General features: G+C 44.3%; 1 protein-coding gene across 1 annotated transcript in view; it reads right to left on the bottom strand.

Moving 5' to 3' along the window:
• CHN2 (chimerin 2) overlaps nucleotides 1–26,802 on the bottom strand; it is a 480,978-nt gene that overhangs the window by 203,610 nt on the left and 250,566 nt on the right. The window contains exon 6 of the mRNA XM_029589197.1: nucleotides 23,233–23,518. Within this exon, the coding sequence (XP_029445057.1) occupies nucleotides 23,233–23,518 (286 nt within the window). The remainder of the gene's footprint in view (nucleotides 1–23,232; nucleotides 23,519–26,802) is intronic.

The raw sequence follows: 26,802 nt of genomic DNA, 5'->3' as shown, positions 1-26,802 counted from the left end.
AAAGCATGTGCATAAAATTTCCTCAAAACCTTCTGCATGCATAACAGCAGGTGTGGCCAGTCGCGGGGTGGTATTCACCTCTCACTTATATGACTCGGAGTCCCATACTATTTTGCACTTTCAGACGCTGACTAAGGATTATCATCTACCCTCCCCCATCATTTCTTTGCATATCTACAAATGCCTGCCACTATCTGCAGTCCCTCTCGTGGACAACGGAGGCGGTGGCCGCGGAAACTGACTTTGCAACTAAAGTTTTTGAAGCAGCCTGTCTCAACACCACCACAGCAGGATGGGAAACCCTAGGCCAGGCTCGTCAGGCACGAGACTTCCTGCAGCCGCTGGTGCGACGATGGTCTGCCATCCTGACCCGGGATATCACGGTGGAGTATACGTTGAACTGCTTTAAAATTCTACACGCTCAAAACCCGGATGTGGGGCTGATGCGGACCTACAGTTCCGGATTCTTCACTTGGCTGACGATGACCGCCGTTTCAAGATGGGCCTCACCGATTCTCCGCTCTGTATCGAATGTGGCCTGGAGGAGGGAACTTTGCTACACCGTCTCCTGCAATGCCGGATGCTCACATGGTTTGGGACTGAATTCCCTAGTCTCGGAGGGGGAGGGGGAGAGGGAGGGAAGAGGGCTGCCGCTGATTGTTTGAGGTTGTATGGCTGAATGCATGGGGAGGGCAACAGGAGTGACTGTGGATGCTGAGATGGGTGTGGTTGGGATGAGTCCTACCACTTGGGATGACAGGTTGGGAGAGTAGGGGGGGTTACTAAAAAAGAGGAAAGCGGGAATTGCACTGTATGCCTTCAGCTGATCAGTTTGTGCTTTTGTTACTGTTTGGACACACTGCTTCTGTTGTGCCGTGCCCTGTTGGCACTGACTGTCCTATACTGCCCTGTCTATTGTACAGATGCATATTCTTGCTGTTAATAAAAAATATTTTGAAAAAAAATAAACCAGCAGGTGTAATTATGTGCAGGCAGATTTGGCAGGATGATTTTCAGAGCAATTTTAGGTGCATAAGTGTACTTTGAAAATTGGTGGATCTCATGCACATATCTGCTGTCAAATTTGTGCGGGCTGTTACAAATATTATCCCATAAAAGTAGGCACCTGTAAAAATAGACACTCAACTGCACACTTTAATGAAGTTGGGTGGTTTATAAGTCAACCACCCAAAGCACTTCGGTTGTTCTCTGCCATGGTAAAACCCTGGCAATCAATCCAGCTTTTTTATTCAGTTACAAAGGCCAGAAGCAATGTTCCCTCACCACTTCTAACTGGCAATACTGCCTCTCACTCTCCATCCAGTTCAAATGTTTCATTTGGTCTTGCACGGCAAGTGTAGAGAGGGCGTTTTATGCTCCAGAAAACCTGACTCAGCCAACCAATCTGATGACCTGATTTGTGCTTTCCCAGCAAGTAAAACCCCTCTCTGCTACCAAGGTGCACCTGAATTAAAGGTTTGAATCAGACCCACTAAAAATAGCTGCACACTTACAAGAGATTAAAATAGCAGTGTTACCAAGGACTACGCCTTAGATGATCTGGTTGTGTCTGCATGATATTGTAACTTAGAACTGGGCCAGCTCTTACTATTACACGGTGTCTTGAGGTATAATTTCCTCTCACACTGTCCAACAAGAAATCTTTGTGGCAACAAGACAACAAAGCAAAAATCATTCAATATTATTATGCATAAAATCTACAAAAACAATCAATGATAACTATTTTAGAAAGAAAACGAATATCTAAGACTCATTTCTTTTGCTTATATATGAGTTAGGGCTTCTAGTTTATTTTTTGTTAGCAGTAGGGATGTGCATTCGTCCAGGACGAATTAGGCAATTTAAACAAAATTTCCTAATTCGTCCTGGATCTGGAAGCCTGAAACCCAAAGGAATTTTTCCTGAAATTTCGGGATAAATTTGTTTCGGAGTTAGTGCGCACTAACTCCTGTTAGTGCACACTAATGGGGAGTTAGTGCACACTAACTCCTGTTAGTGTGCCCTAAACTGAAATTCGGGTCTCCCAGAATTTTAAAGGCCCGAACCGCGGGAAATACGAAATTTCCCACGGTGGGCCAAAAACGAAGCCCGAACCAATAGGTTCAGGATTCGCACATCCCTAATTAGCAGTATGTAAATGATGGTTAGCATGCTTTTGTCTTAAATTTATGGTCACAAGAAAATAAGATTTGCCATGCTGCATCAGACTAAAGGTTCATCAAACCCAACATCCTGTCCCTGGCAGTGGCCAATTCAGGTCATTAGGAAGTATCCGGCAGTTCCCAAACAGCACATCTATTCCTTCCTGCCCACTCCCATAGAGAAGCGGTGGCTCTCCTAAGTCTACCTGACTAATAATTGTTTATGGACTTTTCCCTCTAGGAAGCTGGCCAACCCCTTGAAAATGCAACTATGCTAAATACCTTGACAACATCCTCTGGTAACAAATTCCACAGCTTGATCATGCATTGAGTGAAAAAAAATAACTTTTCCTAATTTGTTTTAAAATTTGCTATTTGTTATAGTTTCACAGGATGCCCCTAAGTCTTAATATTATTGAAAAGGGTAATGATCTGGGTCCTATTTACTTGTTCCACCCACAAATGATTTTGAACCTTCTATCATGTCCCTTCTCTCAGTCCCTTCTGCAAGCTAAAAAGCCCTAACCTGTTTAGTCTTTTATAATAAGCAGAGGCTGAGGGGGGATATGATAGAGATGTTTAAAATCATGAGAGGTCTAGAACGGGTAGATGTGAATCAGTTATTTACTCTTTCAGATAAAAGAAAGATTAGGGGGCACTCCATGAAGTTAGCAGGTGGCACATTTAAAACTAATCGGAGAAAGTTCTTCTTCACTCAACGCACAATTAAACTCTGGAATTTGTTGCCAGAGGATGTGGTTAATGCAGTTAGTACAGCTGTGTTTAAAAAATGATTGGATACGTTCTTGGAGAAGTCTATTACCTGCTATTAAGTTGACTTAGAAAATAGCCACTGCTATTACTAGCAACGGTAACATGGAATAGACTTAGTTTTTGGGTACTTGCCAGGTACTTATGGCCTGGATTGGCCACTGTTGGAAACAGGATGCTGGGCTTGATGGACCCTTGGTCTGACCCAGTATGGCATGTTCTTATCTCTGGCATCCAGGGGCCAATATTTCATTTGTGCTCCCTCTTCCCCATGCTTCTCGTAGCAACACTTAGGGCCTCATTTTCCAATATCGCATTGGTATCGCATGTGATACCAAAAAGGGGTGTACCTTATGCTAATAAGCATGTTTATCGCAAATTGCCTGAGAGAGAGAGAGAGAGAGAGAGAGAGAGAGAGAGAGAGAGAGAGAGAGAGAGACTTGCTATAGTGCCTCCTCCCTAGACAGGTATTTGTATCCCTATGGGAGGCCCACCTAGTAACTTGAGGTGAGGGTTAAGTATTAGTGTAGGGGGTTAGGGCCCACTTTCACATTCAACGTGAGACGTACGAACAGAACAGTAGTCTCTTCTGAAGATTTTCTGGCCTTTGGAGTGAGGAAACTCACTCCAAGATGAGATTTGTGCAAGGTTCTCTCCACCTAGCTTGTTACCCAGGTAGAGAGTCCATCAAGCTAGGTGGAGAGAACCTTGCACAAATCTCATCTTGGAGCGAGTTTCCTCACTCCGTAGGGTCAGCAAATCTTCACAAGAGACCACTGTTCTGTTCGTACGTCTCACGTTGAATGTGAAAGTGGGCCCTAACCCCTACACTAATACTTAACCCTCACCTCGAGTTACTAGGTGGGCCTCCCATAGGGATACAAATACCTGTTATGAATTTATCTCTGGCAGATCTGTCATCTTGGGTTCAGTGAGCCCTGCAACGTCTATGGCAAGCGTCGAGAAAGCTTTAAACTCAGCAGGTATGGTTACAAAACTACAATGTTTAGAAGGCTGAATCATCTGATCAGGTTTTGTGTGAGCTTGAAGACCTACTTTCTGTACTCTCGCTAGAAGAGATATGCATTGGTGGGAAATTGGATAGGCCGTGGACAGTTAAGCCTGTTTTGGATGTCACACCATCACAACAGAATGCTGAGTCTAAGGCCCATAAGGCATTCACTGACTCCCTAGTGAACGACACTCCTAGGTATGACAGGTCAGTTGCAAGAAGAGCTAGATCATATAGCTGACAGCCATAAAGTTGATATTAAGGAATTGCAAAAGAGAACATCTACTCATATGACTGAGGGTTTGGGGTCAAAAATGGAAGAAGCAATTAATATGGATCAATCACATCAGGATGTGGCTCAGACTTTAAAAGTCAGCAGGAAGTTCCCAGATTGCAAGATATTACATGGACTCATTATTCTGGGCCAGCCAACTTTCCTCACTATTCTACTCCATTTCCATTCCTGAAAATGTTTCAAAAGTTACAGTGGAGCATGTGGTTAAAACTTCAAAAGAAGGGGCAGTTTTGGATCATACTTATCACCGAATTAATGTTTTCTCTGGGAATGTCCTAAACCTAATAATGAAGGAGATTAGAAACCTGGTGCATTCAGATTTTGCAATTATTGCATGATCCAGACCTCACTGCAAGGACAAGAAAAGAAGTAAACTATTTGAAAGCCTCCTTTCTCCGGCTTTAAATGTTGCCTCTTATGTGGGTGAAAGTGCTACAGCAGAACAGTGCTTAAAAAGAGCTGGATAGGGCATAGGGCATTGTAACTAATGGGGAGAAACTGTTCTTCAAAGTCACAGAATCTTACCCAAATGCCAAAGAAAAATCTTCAGCTTATTTGAGAAGGCTTCGGATTCTGTTGCAGAAGGTGTTGGAGTGGAGAAATTTCTTTGCACTTGCTCCTCACAGGCAGTTATTGCAACAGTTTGTACGAGGCTGCAGGGAAGAGGCTCTGATTGCCCAGTTGTATTTTAGAGACTTATTAGAGAGCCAGACTGAGAGTACTCTGAGCTGCTGTTTAAAACCAGAGCAACTGAGGAGGAAAGGAACATGAAAGAATCTAGGATATGTCATTTGGGGACTAAACCTGTAAGCAGAACTTGCACAGCCAATGACAAACATTGCCAGAGGCAAGCGAGTTTAAAACAGAAACCGAGTCAAGAGCATTTTCAGGAGTAGTTAATATTTTGCCCATTTCATTAGTCACTCAATGTAGAACTGCCAACCTCAAAGTGGTAAATACCTTGTTGCAAACAGACAGGCCGATTCAGTAAAGTCCGCGGGAGAGCGGACGAATGCCGCTCTCCCGACGCGCGCACCGACCCCTCGCCGGTGCGCGCGATTCAGTATTCAAATTAGGTGGTGCGGTAGAAACGGGGAAAAGGAGGCACTAGGGACACTAGTGCGTCCATAGCGCCTCCTTTTAGCCCGGAGCGGCGGCTGTCACCGGGTTTGACAGCAGACGCTCAATTTTGCCAGCGTCGGTTCTCGAGCCCGCTGTCAGCCACGGGCTCGGAAACTGGACGCCGGCAAAATTGAGCATCCGGTTTTCGGCCCGACAGCCGCGGGCCGAATTCACATTTTTTTTTTTTTTAACTTTTTTTACTCTTCCGGACCTCCGACTTAATATCGCCATGATATTAAGTCGGAGGGTGCACAGAAAAGCAGTTTTTATTGCTTTTCTGTGCACTTTCCCGGTGCCGGAAGAAATTAGCGCCTACCTTTGGGTCGGTGCTAATTTCTGTAAGTAAAATGTGCGGCTTGGCTGCACATTTTACTTTCTGTATCCCGCACGCATACCTAATAGGGCCATCAACATGCATTTGCATGTTGAGTGCGCTATTAGCTGCCGCAGGTTGGACGCGCGTTTTCCTCCCCTTACTGAATAAGGGGTAAGGGAAAACGCGCGTCCAAGAGCAGGCTAACAGTGCGCTCCGATAGTGCCCTCCTACTGTATTGGCCTGAGAATGATGTACGGAAATCCATGGGTAGAGAAAGCATCCCCAAAAGATAAATACTACTCCAGGGCAGTTTCATTCTGTTATAACTGTGGATAGGACAGACACATGATGGGAAGATGCACAAACCCTGTGAGTGCTCTTCTAAGTCAACAGAATCTGTGTGGAGGATTTGAAAGGAAGAAAGAACTCTCAGTACCAGACAGGCCTCAAACGATCCTTTAAACTACAAGGGTGCTTTGATTAGGGACGAACAAAGGCAGCAGGTGAAATTTCACAAGGTCTCAAAAAGGAAATGTCAAATTATCATACCCCATCAGGCCCACTACCAGATGAGGTTTTAAATCACCTTGCGGGGAAGGTTTGCTCTGCAACAGCTTATTTAAATGGTGTGCAGTGCCCTTGTTTAGTGGACGCAGGCTCTCAGGTAAGAATGTATAACACAAACCTCCTATGGGAACTGCTTATCACATTGAAAATTGCAATCTCTAGATTTTCTTTGTGTCCCGGTACAGAAGGCCAACCTGTTCCTTATCTGGGGTATGTTAACGTTGAGATACAATTTCCCTGAACATTAGGAGATTTGGTTATTGGTGGTGACATCCAGACTGGTCAGTGCCCTCCCACAGCCGACACCCAGTGGCATTTTTCTCCCTGTCCTCAACCCTCCTTGGTACGCCACTGGTTCATAAGACAGCCATCCCCTCCCCTTTACCATTTTTGTTGCCTCTCTATATACCTTTTCTATATCTTTTTGAGATGGGGGGGGGGGGGGGGTGACCAAAACTGTACACAATACTCAATGTGCACCATGGATCAATACAGAGGCATTACAATATTCTCCATTTCTTTCCAAATAATTCCTAACATTCTATTTGGGTTTTTTTTACTGCCACCGCAGACTGAGCTAAGGATTTCAATATATTTATTCACAATGATGTCAAGATCCTTTTCCTGGGTGGCAAATTCTAATATGGAGCTAGTATTGTATACCTGTGGTTTGAATTATTTTTCCCTATGTGCATCACTTTGCACTTAGACATTAAATTCCATCTGCCATTCAGATGTCCAGACTCCTAGCCTCACAAGGTACTTCTGAAATTACTCACAACCTACTCGTGTTTTAACAAGTTTGAATAAATGTATCTCAAGACAGATTATTTGTGTGGAAACCTTCTCAGTGGCGAGGATGTGAAAATGACCCCTCCACCAGTAGGTATGTGAGTAATGGTCAGGGACCTGACATGAAACAGTAAATTGAAAAAAAAAAAAAAAAAAAAAAAGGCATGCATAAGAGATGCATCAGGATCTTATAAAGTGGTGAATGATCTCATCTGACCCTCAAAAAAGTCTCTGATAAACATTTCAAGCCAACAGCAGGTTTTCCCATTTCACTTTAGAAGATAATGCTGTAATCAAGCGAACTTTGCTTAAGGGGCTGAAGCCTTGGGAAAAGCAAACATTGAAAACCTGACCCCAGCAATGTTTCATTTTTACCTTCACCTGCTGACTTTGACTCATAGGAAAAGGGATGGCCAAGATCAAGGGCACGGCCCGCAAGAGGCTGACCGGGCAGGAGGTAAGATTGCTCATGACTGCCTGTGTTTACTGGACTCTGGGTGGCCAACTGTGGTTTATATAGCACCGACTTCAGAATACTGCTGCCTAATTACTGCGCACCACATTTCTGAAATATTTATTTACTTACTACAGGGATTTAGTACTCACGTTCTGACTCCAGAGTGAGGGGTCGGATTACAGAACGGATTACATCTGTAATGCAGGGAAAATACAGCAGATAATGTGATGTGTTTACACAGAGGATGGAGGAAGGTATACATAATAAGGTAAAGAAACATTACAAAACGAAAGTTGAGAGGATCACATATGCAAGACAGAAAAGGCAGAGTAAGCAGTATATACTAGCTGGTCTAGTACAGAGGGACGAGGGACGAGTGTGTAATACAACAAACATTACAAAAAGACGTTTTACATGAGAGGTAAGCAAACTGTAGGGCACAGAAGTTAAAATAAATAATATAATGACAAGGAGATTTTAGGTAGCTTTCATGTATGTGGAGTGCTAGGAGGCCAGCGCTGGTGAGAGTGGAAGGGCAGCAGTTCACTTGAGGTTGATGCGATGATATGTTTTTCTTCTTTCGTGCCAAACAATGCTTTCAGGCTGTTCTGTAGTCCAGGGCTATAACAAACTTATCTGTACAGAGGCTGAAGGAGGAGATTCATAGCTGAATTTTCTCAGGGGCATTTTTTTTATTTTCAGGTGTCTCATGCTCTCAGGGGGCTCATATCATCAGTTAGCCCTGTACACACTGAAGTTGATAATTGAAAGGGGTTTGTTCGTGTAACTTTTGAGGCTTTAAATTCCCACCCTGCTAAACAGATAAATGTTACATGATTATTGCTCACGAAAATATATCTGGATAAAGGGGTTGGGAGAGGAGGGAAAGCGAACCCAGCAATGTATCTGGGTTTGACAAAGTTATTTGGCTAACCTGGATTTTCAAAGTTATTCGGGTGAGTTATTCAGTTGACTTTAGTCATGCTGAGAAGTGGTCCTAAAGTCATCTAGATAAACTTACCAGGATGACTTTGGGGCTGTCTAGATATATTAAGTGGCACATCTGCTCTGCTGAATATATGGTGTAACTTATCCAGATAGCCCATGGCTGAGCATTGACTTCACAGTGAACATAAGAAATGCCATACTGGGTCAGACCAAGGGTCCATCAAGCCCAGTATCCTGTTTCCAACAGTGGCCAATCCAAGTCACAAGTACCTGGCAAGTACACAAACATTAGTTAAAGCACAAGCTACTATTGCTTATTTATTATCGTAATAGCAGTTTATGGATTTTTCCTCTAGGAACGTATCCAAACCTTTTTTAAATCCAGTTACACTAACTGCTGTAACCACATCCTCTGGCAATGAATTCCAGAGCTTAACTATGTGCTGAGTGAAAAATAATTTTCTTCCAATTTGCTTTAAATAAGTTACCTGCTAACTTCATGGAGTTCCTCCTGGTCCTTCTATTATTTGAGAGAGTAAATAACTGATTTACATTAACTTGTTCAAGTCCTTTCATGATTTTGTAGACTTCTATCACATCCCTCCTCAGTCGTCTCTTCTCCAAACTGAACAGTCCTAACTTCTTTAGTCTTTCCTCAGAGGGCAGCTGTTCCAAGAAGCCATACCACTGATGTTCAGATTCACTTATTATGCCAAAGAGCACTGTTTGGAATGCAGTCTTCGTACAATGTCTGTGGGGTTTTTCTTTTGGTGCAAGGCTCCCTTGAATCAAAAAAAAAATCTATCCCCCAGTGGAAAGAATCCTATGCTGGACTGCAGACAGGTTTTTCCCACCCTGCAGCACCCGAAGTTGACCCCCTGTGATGGAAGGAGTGTTACTTGGAAAATGTTTAAGCAATCTAGACAGCAATACTTCCTTAAACAGTAACAGAACAAAGCAATGCTGCTGATTCCACAAGTTCACAACTGATTCAGGAGCTCTCCCTTCATTCTAGATAAGTCTCTCCCTAATACGTTGAGACAAATTGTGAATCATACCGAATTCAAAAAATCAGTAAAAACTCACTTATTTAAAGAAGCGTTTGGGGACTCAGGTACAGGAATTCATAATCAACCTTGAAGTGTCATACACTGTTTTATACTATTTACAGTTGTTAACATCAATGTACTGCAGCGGATATTTTTTAGAGGACATTAGATTTGTTCTCATCAGTTTGATTTTTATTCTTATTGATTTTTTACTTCATTCTGTCTTTGTAAAAAGTTTAGTATAGTTAACTTTAATTATTAAGGAAATAATTACTAGATTTAGGGGTAGATTTTATAATTTTGCGCGAGCGCGTACTTTTGTTTGCACACCAGGCGCGAACAAAAGTACGCTGGATTTTATAAGATACGCGCGTAGCCACATGTATCTTATAAAATCTGGGGTCGGCGTGTGCAAGGGGGTGCACATTTGTGCAACATGCGCGCGCCGAGCCCTGCGCACGCTGCATGTTCCCTCCGAGGCGGCTCCGATTTCGGAGCGACCTCGGAGGGAACTTTCCTTCGCCCTCCCCCCACCTTCCCCTCCCTTCCCCTACCTAACCCCCCCCCCCCGGCCCTATCTAAACCCCCCCTACCTTTGTTGGCAGATTTACGCCTGCTGAAAGCAGACGTAAATCTGCGCACGCCAGCGGGCTGCTGGTGTGCCATCACCCGACCCGGGGGCTGGTCCGGAGGCCTCGACCACGCCCCCGAGCCGGTGCCATGCCCCTGGGCCCGCCCCCGAAACACCGCGTCACGCCCCCAAAACACCACGTCATTTTCGAAACGCCCCCGACATGCCCCTTTTATGAAGCCCCAGGACTTACGCACGTCCCGGGGCTCTGCGCGCGCCGGCGGCCTATGCAAAATAGGTGCGCTGGCGCGTGAGGGCCCTGTGCGCGTAAATCCGGCCGGATTTACGCTCGCAGGGCATTTAAAATCCGGCCGTTAGGGTTTAATGAATTAATTGTATTTTTTCCTACTTCTACTATTTTTGCTTTATAGTTTTTATTGTTTTCAGTTTATTTTATTTTTATTCACATAATTTAGTTGATACTATCTCCTATTTTATTTATATATATTTTTTAAAACTTGTTTATTTTTTATATTTTTATTGTAAACCGTTTTGGCCAGCTATTCGCTTTTAAAAGACGGTATAGAAATGTTTTTAAATAAATAAATAAAATAAAGTCACAGACTTCTGGTGCTTGATTGCTTGTAATGTGTAAATCTTTTGAACTTCCTGACCTAAATTTTTTTCCTTTTTTTTTTTTTAATCTGTCTTTAGTCTCACTCTTGCCCTGTTTATGTGACCATAAACAGTTTTACTGTTCACTCTAGATTATGTATTAAGTTCAGTCCAGCAATTTCAGCAGTGTAATTATCCGGGCATAGTTACAAAGTGACATGGGAGAGAAAAGACCATCCCACCAGAACATGAAAATTATGTTGTAACACTTGCTCTGCCAGCCAAATTTAATCTTTCCAATTACCATGTACCTTAAGAGGTATTTAAATTTAAGAACTCAGCCTTGCATGAGTGTAATAAATTATTCAGGAATCTTACTGGGCCTGCTGTGAAAAGCTGCAAGGAGACCTGGGGGATCAGGCATGTGCCCAGATGCTGGAGAGCAGGGCATGCAGCCGCACACTTCTGATGGCAGAAGAGGAAAGTAAGAGGGTAATTCTCAAAAAGCTCGCACAGAGATAAGAGCAGCATGTTCATATTAAACAAGCAGAACGTACATGCATTAGCTCACTTTCAGAACGCTAGGGAAATTGGCAGAGTGCATGCGCGCATTCATTTGCATAAGGTTACGCCTCCTCTTCGGAGGGTGCAACTAAACTATGTGCCCCCCCCCTTCCCCCTCTGCTCAGCACACATAAAAGTACAAATGAAAGCAGGTTATGCAGAGAGCCCGGCTCAGCCCTTTGAGGAGGATTGCTTTATAGCCCTGGTCTTGCCCACTATGGCCATCAGGGAAGATAGGATCAGAAAAAGGGGAGGAGAAATGTGACTTTAGTTTCCTACCTTGATAAGCAGAAACCACCCTGACCTTTGGTTCCTATTAACTTCGTAACAAATTCTTTGGTATTTCTTGGAAGCCAAAAGAAAGTGAAGTCAGAAAGCACCACATAAAATATGCCGAGGTCTGCAGAAAGACCTACTGTGGTGGATATTGTGGCCTTTGCTCCACTTTCAGGATTGTCACCCTTCCTTTCAAGCAAGAGTATAAGAGTTTCTATATTTCCATGCAGTACTTTCTTATTTTATATTTGTTGTCTGAGCGCTTCCTTAATTTTCATGGAGCCACAATTTCCTGTTGTGTATATCTTACTAGCATTTAGTGGCTCTCTCCCCCCTGATGCCTCATGTAAATCTAACGATGTAAATCTAACGATGGATAAAAAAAAACACTATATGAAACAAGATCAGATCAGGAAAACTTCTGTAAGGTAAAGCCCTCTGAAAATGTCCTCCAGCCACATGTACACAATTACTTCTATAGTTATCTACTCATTTGGATAAAAGGGTCAATTTTCTCACTTCTTTCATTTCTCTCCAAAAAGTGTTATTTTTGTACTGAAATATGTTCCCTGAAGTGTTCACATACACAAGGCAACAGGATACCTAGTTGGATCTTATGGGCATGCTTACAATATGTTAAAAATAACAAGAAGTTACGTCAAGACCTGTACAAGCCTAGTCAAGTCCTCTGCTTAAATATTAATTTTTCCATTAATTTTGGCATTTAGTGCGCAAAGGAATAGCCCGTGTTTTATGAACTTGATATTAGCTACATTTGTGACAGACACCTGGTTCTGTTACCGTTAAGGCCTAGGTCCATCCTTAACTAACTAAGATCAGTGCAGGTTAGAGAATGGGGGAGATTACACCATTCAAATGCAGGCCCTCCCTTTCAGGGTGCACCCATCCAGTGTCTCCACCCACCGGGGAGATAGAGGATTTGACTCTTTCTGCCAAGGACAGTATCTGCCATTTACACCAGTTTGGAAGGGAGTTTCTGCCCAGCTAAAGGACTTCCTGCCCACCTGGGAACCCCACTTATCCAAAACACCGGAGGGTGGAAATTTCCCGGCCCTGGTCTGGAGAGTTATGCACAGAGAGAGAGAAAAGACTGTAAGAGAACAGATTTTTGTGAAGCAGAGGATTTTTTTTTTTTTTAACATTGTCATTTCACAACTTAATTACCCATCAGTAAAGAATTTTATTTGGACACTAACCCAGCGACTCTGGCGTGTTTTTTTGGGCTCAATACTGCATACACATTGGGAAAAAGACACCACTTCCCAGAGAAAGAGAGAAATGTGCATCCAAGTCACCATTAGCACTCTGAGCCCTGGAAGATACACTCTCCCCCCTCAAAGAAAGGGTCCAGGCCCTGGGGAAAGAGATCATGAGAGAGCTAGCCACTAGCCTGAGATTCCAGCCCCAAAGAGCAAAAAATAGTTTTATGGCCCCATCAGAGTTTAGCCTGCCTCCCAGGATGGGGGTTACACAACCGTATAAAGAGATCTGTATAATCTATTTTTCCTCCCATATCTGGCTTATTAAATGAAATTTACTTTGAAAGCACAAAACGATAGGGGCCAGATCTTAAAAGATACGTGTGGGCGTAGATTTGTTCGCGCAACCTGGCGCGAACAAATCTATGTCCGATTTTATAACATGTGCATGCTGCCACGCGCATGTTATAAAATTCAGGGTCGGCACACGCAAGGGGGTGCACACTTGTGCAGCTTGTGCGCGCCGAGCCATAAGGGAGCCCCGATGGCTTTCCCAGTTCCCTCCAAGGCCGCTCCGAAATTGAAGCAGCCTCGGAGGGAGCTTTCCTTCTGCCACCCCCCACCTTCCCCTACCCTAAACCCCCATCCTGACCTTTGTTGCAGAAGTTACGCCTGCCTCTGGGCAGGCGTAACTTGCGCGTGCTGGCCAGCTGCCGGGTGCACCATTCCCCGGCACAGCCGTAACGAAGGAGGCCTCTGTCCCGCCCCCCCGGACCCACCCCCTTCCCGCCCTTTTTTCAAAGCCCCGGGACATACGTGCGTGCCGAGCCTATGCAAGATAGGCTCGGCACACGCAGGGGCAGCTTTTCGGGGGTTACGTGCGTAACCCTTTGAAAATCTGCCCCTAGGTGTACTATAGCATTTACTCTGTAAAATTCAAACCTAGTGACAGGTTACAAGAGAATGGAGTAATACATCTCTAAAAGCCAAAATGTACTCTCATATCTGGCATAATCTGGCATCAAGCAGGGCAAGAACTCCCATAACTATGAAATCATCAGCATTACCCATTTTGTTTTTACCTAAATTCAGTGGTAAAATAGTGATAATGTTAAGGCAACACTTATAAATCAACTGTAGAACCACATCGGACAGAAAAACAGTAACTCATAAATCATGAGCTAGTTATCTGTTATCAAGGCATTAGTAGCTGTTGATATCAATCTACAGGCTATAAGAGGAAAAACCAGTCTAGTAATAATTAAATTATTACTAGACTGGTTTTTACCAGACTATGATACCTTTGAACAGATCAAGATAAGAATCAGGAAGTGTTGCTGAGCAGGAGCTTTGAGACAATATAGGTCCCTTCTGCCGATGTGACCTCATGTGCTACACGACATTTTTTGATTATTCTCACACTGGTCTGACAGCACATATCAATGAAGGAAATAGGTCAATCGCCAACCTTTATTATGAGAACATAAGACTATACGATTTGCCATACTGGGTCAGACCAAAGGTCCATCAAGCTCAGGATCCTGTTTCCAACAGTGGCTGATCCAGGTCACAAGTACTTGGCAGGATCCCAAAGGGTAAGACAGATTTCAAGATCATTATTCCAGGGGTAGGAAGTGGATTTCTGCAACTCTGCTTTATTTATTTATTTGTTTATTTTTTAAATTTATTAGCCACCCATCGACATTTCTATGCAGTTTCCAATTAATAACTGTTTATGGACTTTTCCTCCAGGAACTTGTCCAACCCTTTTTTAAACACAACTACGTTATAACAGCTTTCACCACATCTTCTGGCAACAAATTCCAGAGCTTCATTATGCGTTGAGTAAAAAAAATATTTTCTCTTAGTTTTAAATCTATTTCCTAGTAACTTCATTATGTGTCCCCCTGGTCTTTGTACTCTCTGAAAGAGTAAACAAGTGATTAACGTTTCCTCATTCCACTCCACTTATTTTATAAACCTCTATCATACTTCCCCTCAGTCATCTCTTCTCCAAGCTGAAGAGTCCTAACTTCTTTAGTCTTTCTTCATAGGGGAATCGTTCCATCCCCTTTATCATCTTGGTCTCCCTTCTCAGTACCTTTTCTAATTCTGCTATATCTTTTTGAGATGTGGTGACCAGAACTGCAAACAGTACTCAAGATGAGGTGACACCATAGAGTGATACAGAGGCATTATGATATTCTCTGTTTTATTCTCCATTCCTTTCCTAATAATCCCTAGCATTCTATTTGCTTTCTTGGTTGCTGCTGCACACTGAGCAGAAGATTTCAATGTATTATCAACGAAATACATTGAAAATCCTTTTCCTGAGTGGTGACTCCTAATGTGGAGCCTTGCATTTTGTAGCTATAATTTGGGTTACTCTTTCCTACGTGCCTCGTTTTGAACTTGTCCCCATTAAATTTCTTTTGCCATTTGCATGCCCAGTTTCCCAGTTTTGCAAGGTCCTCTTGCAATTTCTCACAGTCCTAACAACTTTGAATAATTTTCATAGATGCTTTTTGTTAATCTTCTATTTCAATTTCACCAATCACAGCTTCCAAACAATCCAGTTTCCGATGCATTTTTAACACACTAAAAAAAAAAAAAAGTTGCGGCGTTAAGAATCTCGCTTCATTACTAGGCCACCCAGGTTAACTTGCAAAGAAAAGGGAACTCTCTCTTCCCGCCTCCAACACATGGGTGTGCCTGCCAGCCTCTTTATCTTTTATCATGTTTGTTTTACTTAAGAAGGGTAATTGTCAAAGGGATTTATGCAGGTAAAGTAGTGCTTTACCCACAGAAATGGCCTTTAGAAAATTGTGCAGCTGGACGTGTGCAAAACCATGCACACACATGCTGTCTGCACGTACTTTTATGCATTTAGGGGCGAGGCATTCCAGAGGGTGGCATCTGGATGGAGTTGACACTTGTGCATATCATTTTTTTTTAAACAGTGATGCATGTGTAAAAAATAACGTGCACACCTAAAATGGTATATATGAGAATATGTGCTATTTTAAAATACAGAACATATGCGCATATATGAGGGACCACAAGTAAGTTTACGCATGTAAAAAAAGGGACGGGCCAGGGCGTTCTGGGGAGGGGGTCAACATTTACGCACATAAGTTGCTATTTTACAACCTGCCAAAGTGACGCATGGAAGTCTTTTACTTGCGTATATTTGCAGCTGGCCATTATCTGGCATAAATCATTGCAAACATCTTAAAAGTGAAAGAAAAATGACTGGGTGGGAGGTCTGGGTGAAATGGGGGGACTTTAGGCTGTATGCGCACGTATGCACTCATTTTATGACATGCGCATATCATTTGCACACAGGTGAAAAAAAATACAGGAGTAAATTACCGTGCACCCACATACAAACGCATATGGGCACATGCGAGCAGTTTTGAAAGTTATCCTCCTTGCGTATAAATTCTCTCGTCAAAACTACATTCACCAAAAGTTTTATTGTGTGTGTGCAGTTTTTCCAAGATAACTTTCTAAGCAAATTTATGCATGCTAGACTGCTTTGAAAATTGGTGTAACTTCTGCATGTTTTTGCTGCCACATTTAGGCAAGCTATTCAGAAAGGACTCCTTAAGCGCATGGCATTTGTGCCTGCTCCTAGTGGCAGGATGATCAATCTGCATTCTATCGTGTGGCAAATGACGCGCAGAATCAGATCGTCCCCTTAATGAAGGGCTGCAACAGAATACAAACAGCTCTGCTAATGAGCTTGTCCAAGCACTGAAAAAGTGATACAAATAATAAACTTTTTAAAAATAAAAAGAAGCCGAAAACTGAGATACTTTCCCTGAACTGCAAAAAAGTGTGTCTTGGCACACATACACAGACATCAGTAGAAGAAAACACTTTATAAATTCTTTAATTAAAACATTAGACCCTCAAAATTACACACAATAAGTCTGAGGAATACCTTCATCAGGGTACAGGGCCGTTATTTTTTATGTTTATTTAAACAATGCAACAGTAGATTAGGTCATAAAAAGCGAACAGCAACAATCAACAAAACAAAGCTGTCACATCATTTTAACATTATCCAGCTGGTAAACTAGCAACACAAACTCTAGGCAGATGGACAACCATTCACACGCACAGACACAATCACCATCTAGTGAGAAATAGATCACATCATAGTATTACTGGATAACCATTTGTCTATGCAGAAAGACTAGTGAGAAATAATTACCATGCATTAGAATACTCTCTGGTGGGATGTTTATGAAAAAAAGAGCATCCAAATAGTCAATTTTGCTTCCACTCCATCATATGAGCAATCCACCACTGAACTGGTGATGGTATCTCTTTAATCCAGAACTTAAGATAGCTAATTAACTTGACTAGCATAAAAGCTATATGGGCAAACTTATTACAATCCCGAGGCAGCACTGCCACCCATGTTGTCGCACCCAATAGCAATGAGTCTCCCAAAAAGGGGGGACTTATTAGTGATTGCAGCCTGGACCCATGACAGTATAATATCCCAGAAATCATACAGAGCATATAATGAGGTGGCAATGTACGTCTATGAATTTTACATGCAATCCCAAGATTAGACGATGCACTGCCTATTCTTGCCATCCTATCAGAGGTATAATGACTTCTACATAATATCCTAACTTGCATTTCCATCGGTTTGGGACTGACTGTAAGAGAACACAGATCTGTAAAGAGCCCGGTCATTAAAGTGACTGTGAAGCCAGTGCCAAATTCAGCAGACCACTTATTTACAGGTTTAGGGGTTTGAGAAATCGCCGGAACCTCTGCACAAAAATCAACCGTACCATATCCTGTAACTACCTAGAGAAGAGCTATGGAGGGGGCTTTAAGAATGAGCAAAGGGGGCCCGAGAACACGGATGCTATTGTGGGGAGGAGCCTCAGAATGTTTTTTTTTTTCTTCCATTGAGTCTCATGGGGGGAAAAAAAAACCCCAAACAGTTTGCTGCATCAACCCTTGCCCATTGTATAATCATCTTCCCTCCATGCTGAGGGAAGAGGGGTAAAGAAGGTCCCCCCTCCCCCCACAGAAAATCAAATCGTTACTGGAGCAAAGTTCTTACTTGCTCGGGGAGGCGGGGAGGGGGGAGGGAGGGAGGGAGAGAGGCCCCCCCCCTGCGGCAAAGTCAGCCCCAACCTGCAACGATGAAAATCTGCCGTACGTCTGCAGGACGCCCCACTCCCGCCCGCATGCCAGCACCGCTAGCAATTTCTAAACTCAAAGTGCAGCTGTGCTGACCCTTTGGCACTGTGAGGTTTTAAGATGATTGCAATGTCAGCATACTGGCAGGAACGTAGGCTACTGATTAACAGTCCACATTCAGATGAACACCATCAGGTGATTATATTGTCAGAACAATCATCTGATGTTAAAGCCCAACTGACCAGCATGAGAGAGACAATGCTCATATACTTGAGGCCACCAGTTGAATGCAACTGTTTAGCCATAATTTCATCATTGCCCCCCTCCATCCATGCAGCAAATATATTTTTTTTGAAAAAAATTGTTTGAATGCTCAACGTGAAAATTTATAAAGATAAAGCACAGTTCTTTTAAAGCGATGTATGGTTAAAACCGTCCATTTTGGTTAAACCGATGCCACCCTAGGACACATTCTTCAGTGGCGGTGCGGTTGAAATAACATGACCGTTCCCCTGAAGAAGAAATCAGCGTCTTCGAAACGTGGTCCGTATGGGTTGCTTAAGGAGCACAAATAAAACCCTTATCTGAATCGGCGGTGTCTAACGGACATGTCAAATTTGAGGTGTTTAAAGGGTTTAAACTAGTGGTGTGCATTCGTTCCCTACGAATTGGTAATCCACAATGTATAGGGCCATATTCGTTGTATTCATGGGGAAGCGAAACGTATCGCGATTCCCCACGAATACAACGAATCTTCGCCGAATTATTCGACCACCTAAAGGAGCGAATTTAAACAAACCCCCCACCCTTCTGACCCCCCCCAAGACTTACCAAAACTACCTGGTGGTCCAGCGGGGGGTCCGGGAGCCATCTCCTGCACTCAACCCTCGGCTGCCGGTATTCAAAATGGTGCCGATAGCCTCTGACCTACTATGTCACAGGGGCTACCGGTGCCATTGGTCAGCCCCTGTCACATGGTAGGAGCAATGGATGGCCGGCGCCATCTTGGGCTCCTACCATGTGACAGGGGCTGACCAATGGCACATGTAGCCCCTGTGACATAGTGAGGGCAAAGGCTATCGGTGCCATTTTGATTACTGGCAGCCGATGGCCCGAGTACAGGAGATCACTCCCGGACCCCCGCTGAAGCAGTGGGGACGTTTGGCAAGTCTTGGGGGACCCTCCTGACCCCCACAAGACTTGCCAAAAGTCCAGCGGGGGTCCGGGAGCGACCTCTTGCACTCAGGCCGTCGGCTGCCAGTATTCAAAATGGCGCTGATAGCCTTTGCCCTCACTATGTCACAGGGGCCAACTGAAAGGAGGCCAATGGCTGGTGAGGCCAGGGATGATTTTACTGGTACCAATGGGGTCAGTCTGTATTCAGTTTGTTGTGTTTGTGTGTATGGCTTTTATTAGGCCTCTGGTTCAACCATGTACATCACTTTGGGAAGTCAGATGTTGGATGGGGAAGTAGATAATAAGTCTATATTAAGTAAATAAATACAAAGGGATCCCAGATAACTTTGATCTTCCAACATACAGATTCAGTTGATATTATATCCCTGCACACAGATGTGGAGACAGCAAAATTTCTTTTCTTCAAATATATGCCAACAGAGTTGGTAACATTTCTACACATGTAAAAAGGAGCAGCACACAGACCATATTATTTCATTCATAGGGCTGGAGAATACAGTCATGACTGCACTGCCCCCTCCTGGCACCTTGGCATTGTGTTCCCATGATGTAGCATCTTGTAATGCTCAGAGCAAACATCCTAAAGCTTTCCATATGTACACTACTTTAAAAAAAAAAAAAAAAATTCCTTGGCACAGATGGGCATGCCTGGCAGCACACCAGCAGGTCCACTAGATAGTTGTCTCCCTGTACAACTCACAATTTTTAGTGCTACGTCGCTATTTTTTAAATTCTTTAAAGTTATTCTGTCAAGGCCTGGAAGCAGTCATGCTTGGAACTGTGGCAGAAACTATTTTATGCCAGTAATGATTTTCTGCCAGCTCGCCTACCTTTTTTTTTTTTTTCTTTAAACTTGCTTCCTTTTTCCCACTGCAGCTGGAGTGGAACGTGGAGGCCCCGGCTGGTCCAGGTGCATGTACGTTGTGTGATGGCATTTGCGACACTCCAATCAAGAAAGAGCAATCCATTCAAGGGAATTTGTGGCTCAGGGGAATTACAGGGACTTCAAACCTAATGTCTTTGCAACATTTTTAAATGACTGAGGGTCAGCAGCATATTTTGCTGCCGGCTGCGTGCTTTTGATACTGGGGCTCCCAACTTTCAATCTGAAAGCGCCGAACGCTTGGAGGCGTTGTGTAATATCTCCACTGACCGTGTTTTCAATACAGGGGACTCATCCTTGCCACTCTTGCCATTAGGATGCATACTGTGTCAGGACATACTACACCTTGCAGCACCAAATCGGACTATAAAAGCTACAGAAGTAACTCAATCCCAAGGGCTCTGAACTGCACTGTGAGGGATCCAGGTTTGGGGCTGAGCACAGTCCCAGGGAGAGAGGGAAGGCAGCTGCCAGCACAGCAGACACCCCCCCCCCCCCCGCACAGCTGAGCAGCAGCAGTGAAGGTGCGCTCGGGGGCGGCGATCCTCTAATCTGGTGTGCGTGGTGGGATGGCCTAGGGGTGACAGAGACCTCTAAGGGAGTAATGGGAGGGAGGGAGAGGCGTAGAATTAAAAAACAAAGAATACATTTTTAACAAAGTACATATAAGGGTAATTTCTAGGAGCTTTTAGCACACATACGTTACACCAATTTTCAAAAAGAGAAACAACGTATGCAGTTCCTCTTTCAATATTAATGTAAAATATGTGCGCTAAAAGGCATCCATGTACTTTGCACTTGCTATTTTGTGTGGGCGGCCGGGAGGCATAAAATAGCCAGCATACTTTGAAAAAGCCATGTATGTCGGCTGTTTTTCTCCCCCAGGAAATGCCAGTTTGCTATCTGGCTAAGAGTATGTGCGCTATGGAATTTCTCTTGCACCTTTGTTTTGTCTTTCCTCATCTTACTGTTTTCTTTCTTCATGATCATAGCTATCTGCGTGGTCTCCTCCTTCTGATTTCTGTTCCCTTTCCTTCTGCTGTCTCACCCACTCCCCTCCCCATCTCTCCTCCTTCCACCTCTTTAAAATCTTTCATGTCACTTCTTTCTCTCTCTTCTCCCCATCTCATTCTTCTGCTTCCTCCTCCCCAACTCTGTCCACTCAAAGTCTCAGGCCTCCAACTTCTTCTCCCTTTCTAAGGTTTCATCTTCCTCTTTCTGTCCCCTCCAAGCCATGACCCACTCTTCCTATCACTCCATCTCTTTTATCTCCATTTCCTCTCAGCCTTCAATTTCTTCTTTTTCAAACTCCCTACATCTCTCCCTTACTTGGTCCTGTTTCTTTACTTCATTCTATTTCCTTTCCTCTTCTCTCTCCTCCCCAGATTTCAGTTTTCCTTCCCTTGCTCAAGCCAAACTCCCCTTCTCTCCAGCTTCAATTCTGTCTCCCTTTCCAGCCTCCCTTATCTCTGTACCTTCTGCCAACTTTTTCTTTATCTTTCCTTTTGTTCTCATCCATCTCTCTTGCACCTTCCTCATCCAGATCCCTCCCTCTTCCAATATTTCCCCATCCCCTTGTCCCAACCCTCCATCTCTGGCCCTCACTACATATATTTCCACCCTTCTTCCTCTCATTTGCTTCTCTCTCCATCTTTCTTTCCCCCACCCCAGTTTGATCCCCATTCTCCTCACTTCAAGTTTGCACACTGACCCTCTCTCTTCCCCTATTTGATCTCTCCTTCCCACTTAACCTCCTCTACCCTGTGTATTCATTTGATTTATTTACTATTTTGTATTTCTATGCCATATTACCAAAGCTGCACAAGGTGGCTGACAATACTATGTTTAGAAATTTCACAGACATTAGTACACAATAAAATAAAAAAAATAAAAAAGGCATAAAAAACCAAATAAACCAATAAAATATACAAAACAACAATTTTCTAATAAACAAACCATTTATACAAAGTATCCAACAAATAAACTAATAAAACAGAGAAAAAATGAAGTGTGATGGGCCCCTTAGATTTTCGATTATAATGAAGTGGATTGATGGATTTATTGGACAGTTGGCAGAGGCTGCAAACAGTAATATACCACACTCCTGCAGGCCAGGGAGGAACAGACAAGAACTCAGGCTAGCTGGCTTGGAGGGGAAGAGAAAAGAGGACGTGGTTTGGATGAGGAAGAGATCAGAGAAACCAGGACCCAGATCAGAGGAGTGTGTCCACGGCTAGCTGGAGGGCTATAATCTGGACATTTCATCCCACCCCCTTTTCTGGTTTACAGACACTACCCCTAAATACCATTCTGCTTAGAGAAAATCCAAGGCATTAGCAATCCTATTTACTACATCACACAGACAGCAGAGCTCCCTTAATTCTTTCATCTTGCTTCATTTCAGCGGCCCCTGAACTTTTTTCCTACCTAGAATAAGCAACACTTGCAGCAGCAATGCACACTGTGATGTCCTCATCCTAATTTAAACATTTCAGCATCAATCTCATTTTACTCCCCGCTTGTGAAAGGTGGCATAAGAGGCTGCATGGTGGAAAACCTAAAAAGAGTGTGCCGCTTGGCACCCCAGCCTTGGGTGTGGCATTTGCTGCTTTACAAAAAGGATCCAAGCCATGAGCACAAGACACATACAGGCCAATACTATAAAGTGGGCTTAGCTGAGGGCACGCGACCACAACCCCCCCTTATTCAATAAGGGACTTAGCGTGTCTAAAACGCACATCCAAACCCCCCCGAAACTAATAGCGCTCATCACATGCAAATGCATGTTAATGAGGCTATTAGTCATTCACCTGGGATCCAGTAAAAAAAAAAAAAAAAGTGTGGCTGATCCGCACATTTCACGCTCAGAAAAGTGTACACAAAAGCAGAAAATGCTGCTTTTCTGTACATCCTCCGACTTAATAGCATGACAATATTAAGTTGGAGGAACCAAAAGGTTAAACGAAAGTTTAAAAAAAAAAAAAAAATTTTTTTAAATTGTGCCGTGGCTCAGGTTAGGAAAACGGACGCTTGTAAAATTAAAACCATAGCGCCTCCCTTTTATAGTGCGACCCCTCATTTAAATACAGTATTGTGCGCCTAGGAGAAGTGATTGGGCGCACGTTAGGAAAGCAAGCGCCCAACACTGAGCACCTGTTTTCCCCCAAACACCCTTTTCTGTATCGGCCTGATAGAGAACAGATTTTACAAGCAGCAAATGAAGAATGGAGCCTGGCATCTCACCTTCTCTACAGCAGGACCCTCCTCACTTGGCACGCTTGCTTTCTTGGATTCGCTTTTCGTTCTGCTCAGCCTCCTGGACACCTTCTCTCGGAGAAGGGTGGCATAGCCGATGTGTTCATATATAGGGTTCGTGGTCATTTTTGAAATATACTCGGCAGCCTTGGTTTCTATGTACAGCGTTATCAAGCCATCCGTGACCAAATCGTGGATGGATTCAAACCTCTTCCCTCCCACAAAGTGCTTCCCATCGTAGAAAAGTCTGTAGTTCAACGTCTGATGGCCAAACCTATTTAGAGAGGAACAGCAACATTAGGGCAGTTAGGAAGGACTGTAGGATTGATTCCCTTTGGATTAGTCATTGCTTATTCTTTTATTTAAAATTAAAAAAAAAAGAAAAAGGTCAAATTCAAACCCTGCACAGCATGTTGTGAAACACTGAACTGCAAATCCAATTCTGATCAATTTTCATTCTATATGGGCGACAGAATGTCCAGAAAGAACACTCTAATTGAGCCATAAATCACAGTCCATGCTACTTTTTTCCATGAACATGGAAACATTTTTAACATGTGGAAGGATATACCATAAGGCTGACACAGCACCAGTGTGAGCTCTTTATATCCTGCTGCTGGGCTTGTGCCAGCACTGAGCCCCACGCACGCTCTCTGAGCTGCTGTGTTATAAGGTTGCTCCTGGGTTTTAAATGTTTTACCTGACTTTTTTTTTGGCAAGGGTTGGAGGGAGGCTAAAGGAAGTTTGTGTGTTGCTTTTCCAAAATGGTCTAAGGTCTTTTCAAGAGTCGCACCCACCCCCAATTCCAGTTTCTCTTATATAGACTAAGAGACTAGAGGCCTCATTTCTTACAACTGTTTTACTCATTAAAGTTGTCTCCTTCCTCAGTTAATCCCATCTTTAACCCACATGGCTGCTAATTTTAACTCAAAGCCTCTCATTTGTTGTGTCCAATTATCCTGACTAAGACTATAAGTTCCATGGAGCAGGGACTCTCTTCTGCATGTCTGTGCAAGTCTGCTACTTTTGGTAGTACATTAGAAATGACAAATATAGTACTAGTTTTCCTCTCCAGATCACATAGTAGTAATGTGAGCTACATGTGCAAAGTAAAGCGCAGTTGCTTACCTGTAACAGGGGCTCTCCTAGGAAAGCAGGATGTTAGTCCTCACATGTGAGTGACATCATCCAATGCAGCCTGGCACAGAAAACTTTTGTCAAAGTTTCTAGAAGCTTTGGCCAGCACACCGAGCATGCCCAGTATGCCATTATCCGTCCATCCATGCAAAATCCCCCTTCAGTCTTGTAACAGAGAAACAAGTACGAGCGAAAAAAATAAAACAAACCGGAAGAACCACCCAAATCTACGGGATGGCGGGCCTGAGGACTAACATCCTGCTGTCCTAGGAGAACACCTGTTACAGGTAAGCAACACTGCTTTCTCCTAGGACAAGCAGGTGGGTGAATACCAAACTCCAGGCTGTCTCCATTAACAAGAGAGACCAACAGATGCCAAACAAAGTGCCAATGGGCACAACAATAACTGCGGCTCTGTTGGTCGACAGGAGAATGCCTAGCTCCCACCAGGGGCACTACGCAGGAAGAGTTGGGGTCAGATCTGAAAAAGATTGCACAGGACAGATTGACCAAAGGCACTATCCTGCCGCCCATCCTTGTCCAATCAGTAATGAGCCGCAAACGTGTGAAGAGAACTCCATGTTGAGGCCCGGCAAATTTCGACAATGGGGACTGCTCGCAGATGAGCCACCAACGTCGCCATGTCCCACACAGAGTGCACTTTGATTCGGCCAGACAACCAGCGGAAGGCCTGCCTGCGCATAGCAGAAGGCGATGAAATCTGGCCAGCCAGTTGGATAAAGTCTGTTTACCCACCGCCACTCCCAGTCTATTGGTATCGAAAGGCACAAAGAGCTGAGTGGATTGCCTGTGACCGGTAGTGCGATCTAAATAGAAAGCCAAGCCCTTTTGCAGTCCAAAGAGTGAAGAGCCCGTTCCCTTGGATGGGAATGAGGCCTGGAAAAGAAGATGGGTAAAACCATGGACTGATTAATGTGGAAATCAGTCACTAACTTAGGCAGGAATTTAGGGTGCCTATGCAAGACCACATGATCATGAAAGAACTTCGTGTATGGTGGGTATGTGACCAAGGCCTGAAGCTCGCTGACTCTACGAGCCGAAGTAATTGTCACTAGGAATATAACTTTCCAGGTGAGGAACTTCGGGTCACAGGAACGCAATAGCTCAAAGGAAGGATGCATGAGCCGCGACAGGACAATGTTGAGATCCCAGGAGGCAACAAGAGGCCGAAGAGGGGGCTTCAGCTGGAGCAGTCCCCTCATAGCAACCTAAGGGTTACCCCAATATGGGCATGCCAGTCACACCCCAATGGTACGCATTAACAGCACTAAGATGAATCTTGATTGAGCTGGTTTGAAGCCCAGACACAGAAAGGTGTCACAAGTAGTCCAACAGCTGGGGAAGGGGGCATGTGAATGGATCTAAGCCATGCCCCGCTCACAAGATGGAGAATCTTCCTGGTGGAAGGCTTTCTAGAAGCCACAAGCGCCTGGGAGACACTTTCTGAGAGGCCAAGGGCTGAAGGACTAAGCGCTCAACATCCATGCCATTAGGGCCAATGCTCGGAGGTTCAGATGGCGCAGGGTGCCCTGGTTCTGAGTGATCAGATCAGACGTGGTCCCCAGCCAGATGGGGGCCCTGACCAACAGGTCCCGCAGGCGAGGGAACCAGATCTGTCAGGGCCAAAAGGGCGCCACGAGGATCATGGTCCCTTTGTGCTGTTGAAACTTCAGCAGGGCCTTCAAGAGAAGCGGGAGAGGAGGGTACACATACAGCAAACCTCTCCCCTAGTGAAGGGAGAAGGCGTCACAGGCCAGATATCCGCCCTCCCGGTGACAGGGAGCAGAAACTGCTCACCTTGTAATTGTACAAGGAGGCAAAGAGGTCCACATCTGGGCTACCCCACCGATGAAACAGTCTGGCCGCTACCTCCGGATTGAGAAACCACTCGTGTGGCTGGAAGGAGCTACTCAGACTGTCCGCCAGCATGTTCAGAGTCCCAGGTAGGTATGTCACACCCAATGACATCCCCTGTGACAGGGCCCAAGACTACATCTACACTGCCTCGTGGCAGAGGAAGAATGATCCCATGCCTCCCTGTTTGTTGCAATACCACATTGCCACCTGGTGTCTGTCTGGATCAAAACTTCCTTGTGCGACAACTAGTCTCTGAACGCCCATAAAGCGTAACGATTGCCCGAAGCTCCAGAAAGTTTATTTGGCAGCAGTCTTTGTGAGCGATCCATAGGCCTTGCGTGTGGAGGCCATCCACATGGGCTTCCCAGCCCTGAGGAGAAGCATTGGTGGTTAGGGCCACTTGAGATGGAGCAACCTGGAAGGGGATTCCCCTCTCCAAATTGGAAAGGTTTTCCCACCAGGACAGAGATGCCCGCAGAAGTTCTGTGACTGCAAGGCAAGCGGGCACAAGCGGGCAAGAGGAGTAACATGGACCAAAGCCAC

This window comes from Rhinatrema bivittatum, chromosome 2, assembly GCF_901001135.1.
Source record: "Rhinatrema bivittatum chromosome 2, aRhiBiv1.1, whole genome shotgun sequence".
Lineage (NCBI taxonomy): Eukaryota > Metazoa > Chordata > Amphibia > Gymnophiona > Rhinatrematidae > Rhinatrema > Rhinatrema bivittatum.
This window is presented reverse-complemented; position numbering and strand designations above follow the sequence as displayed.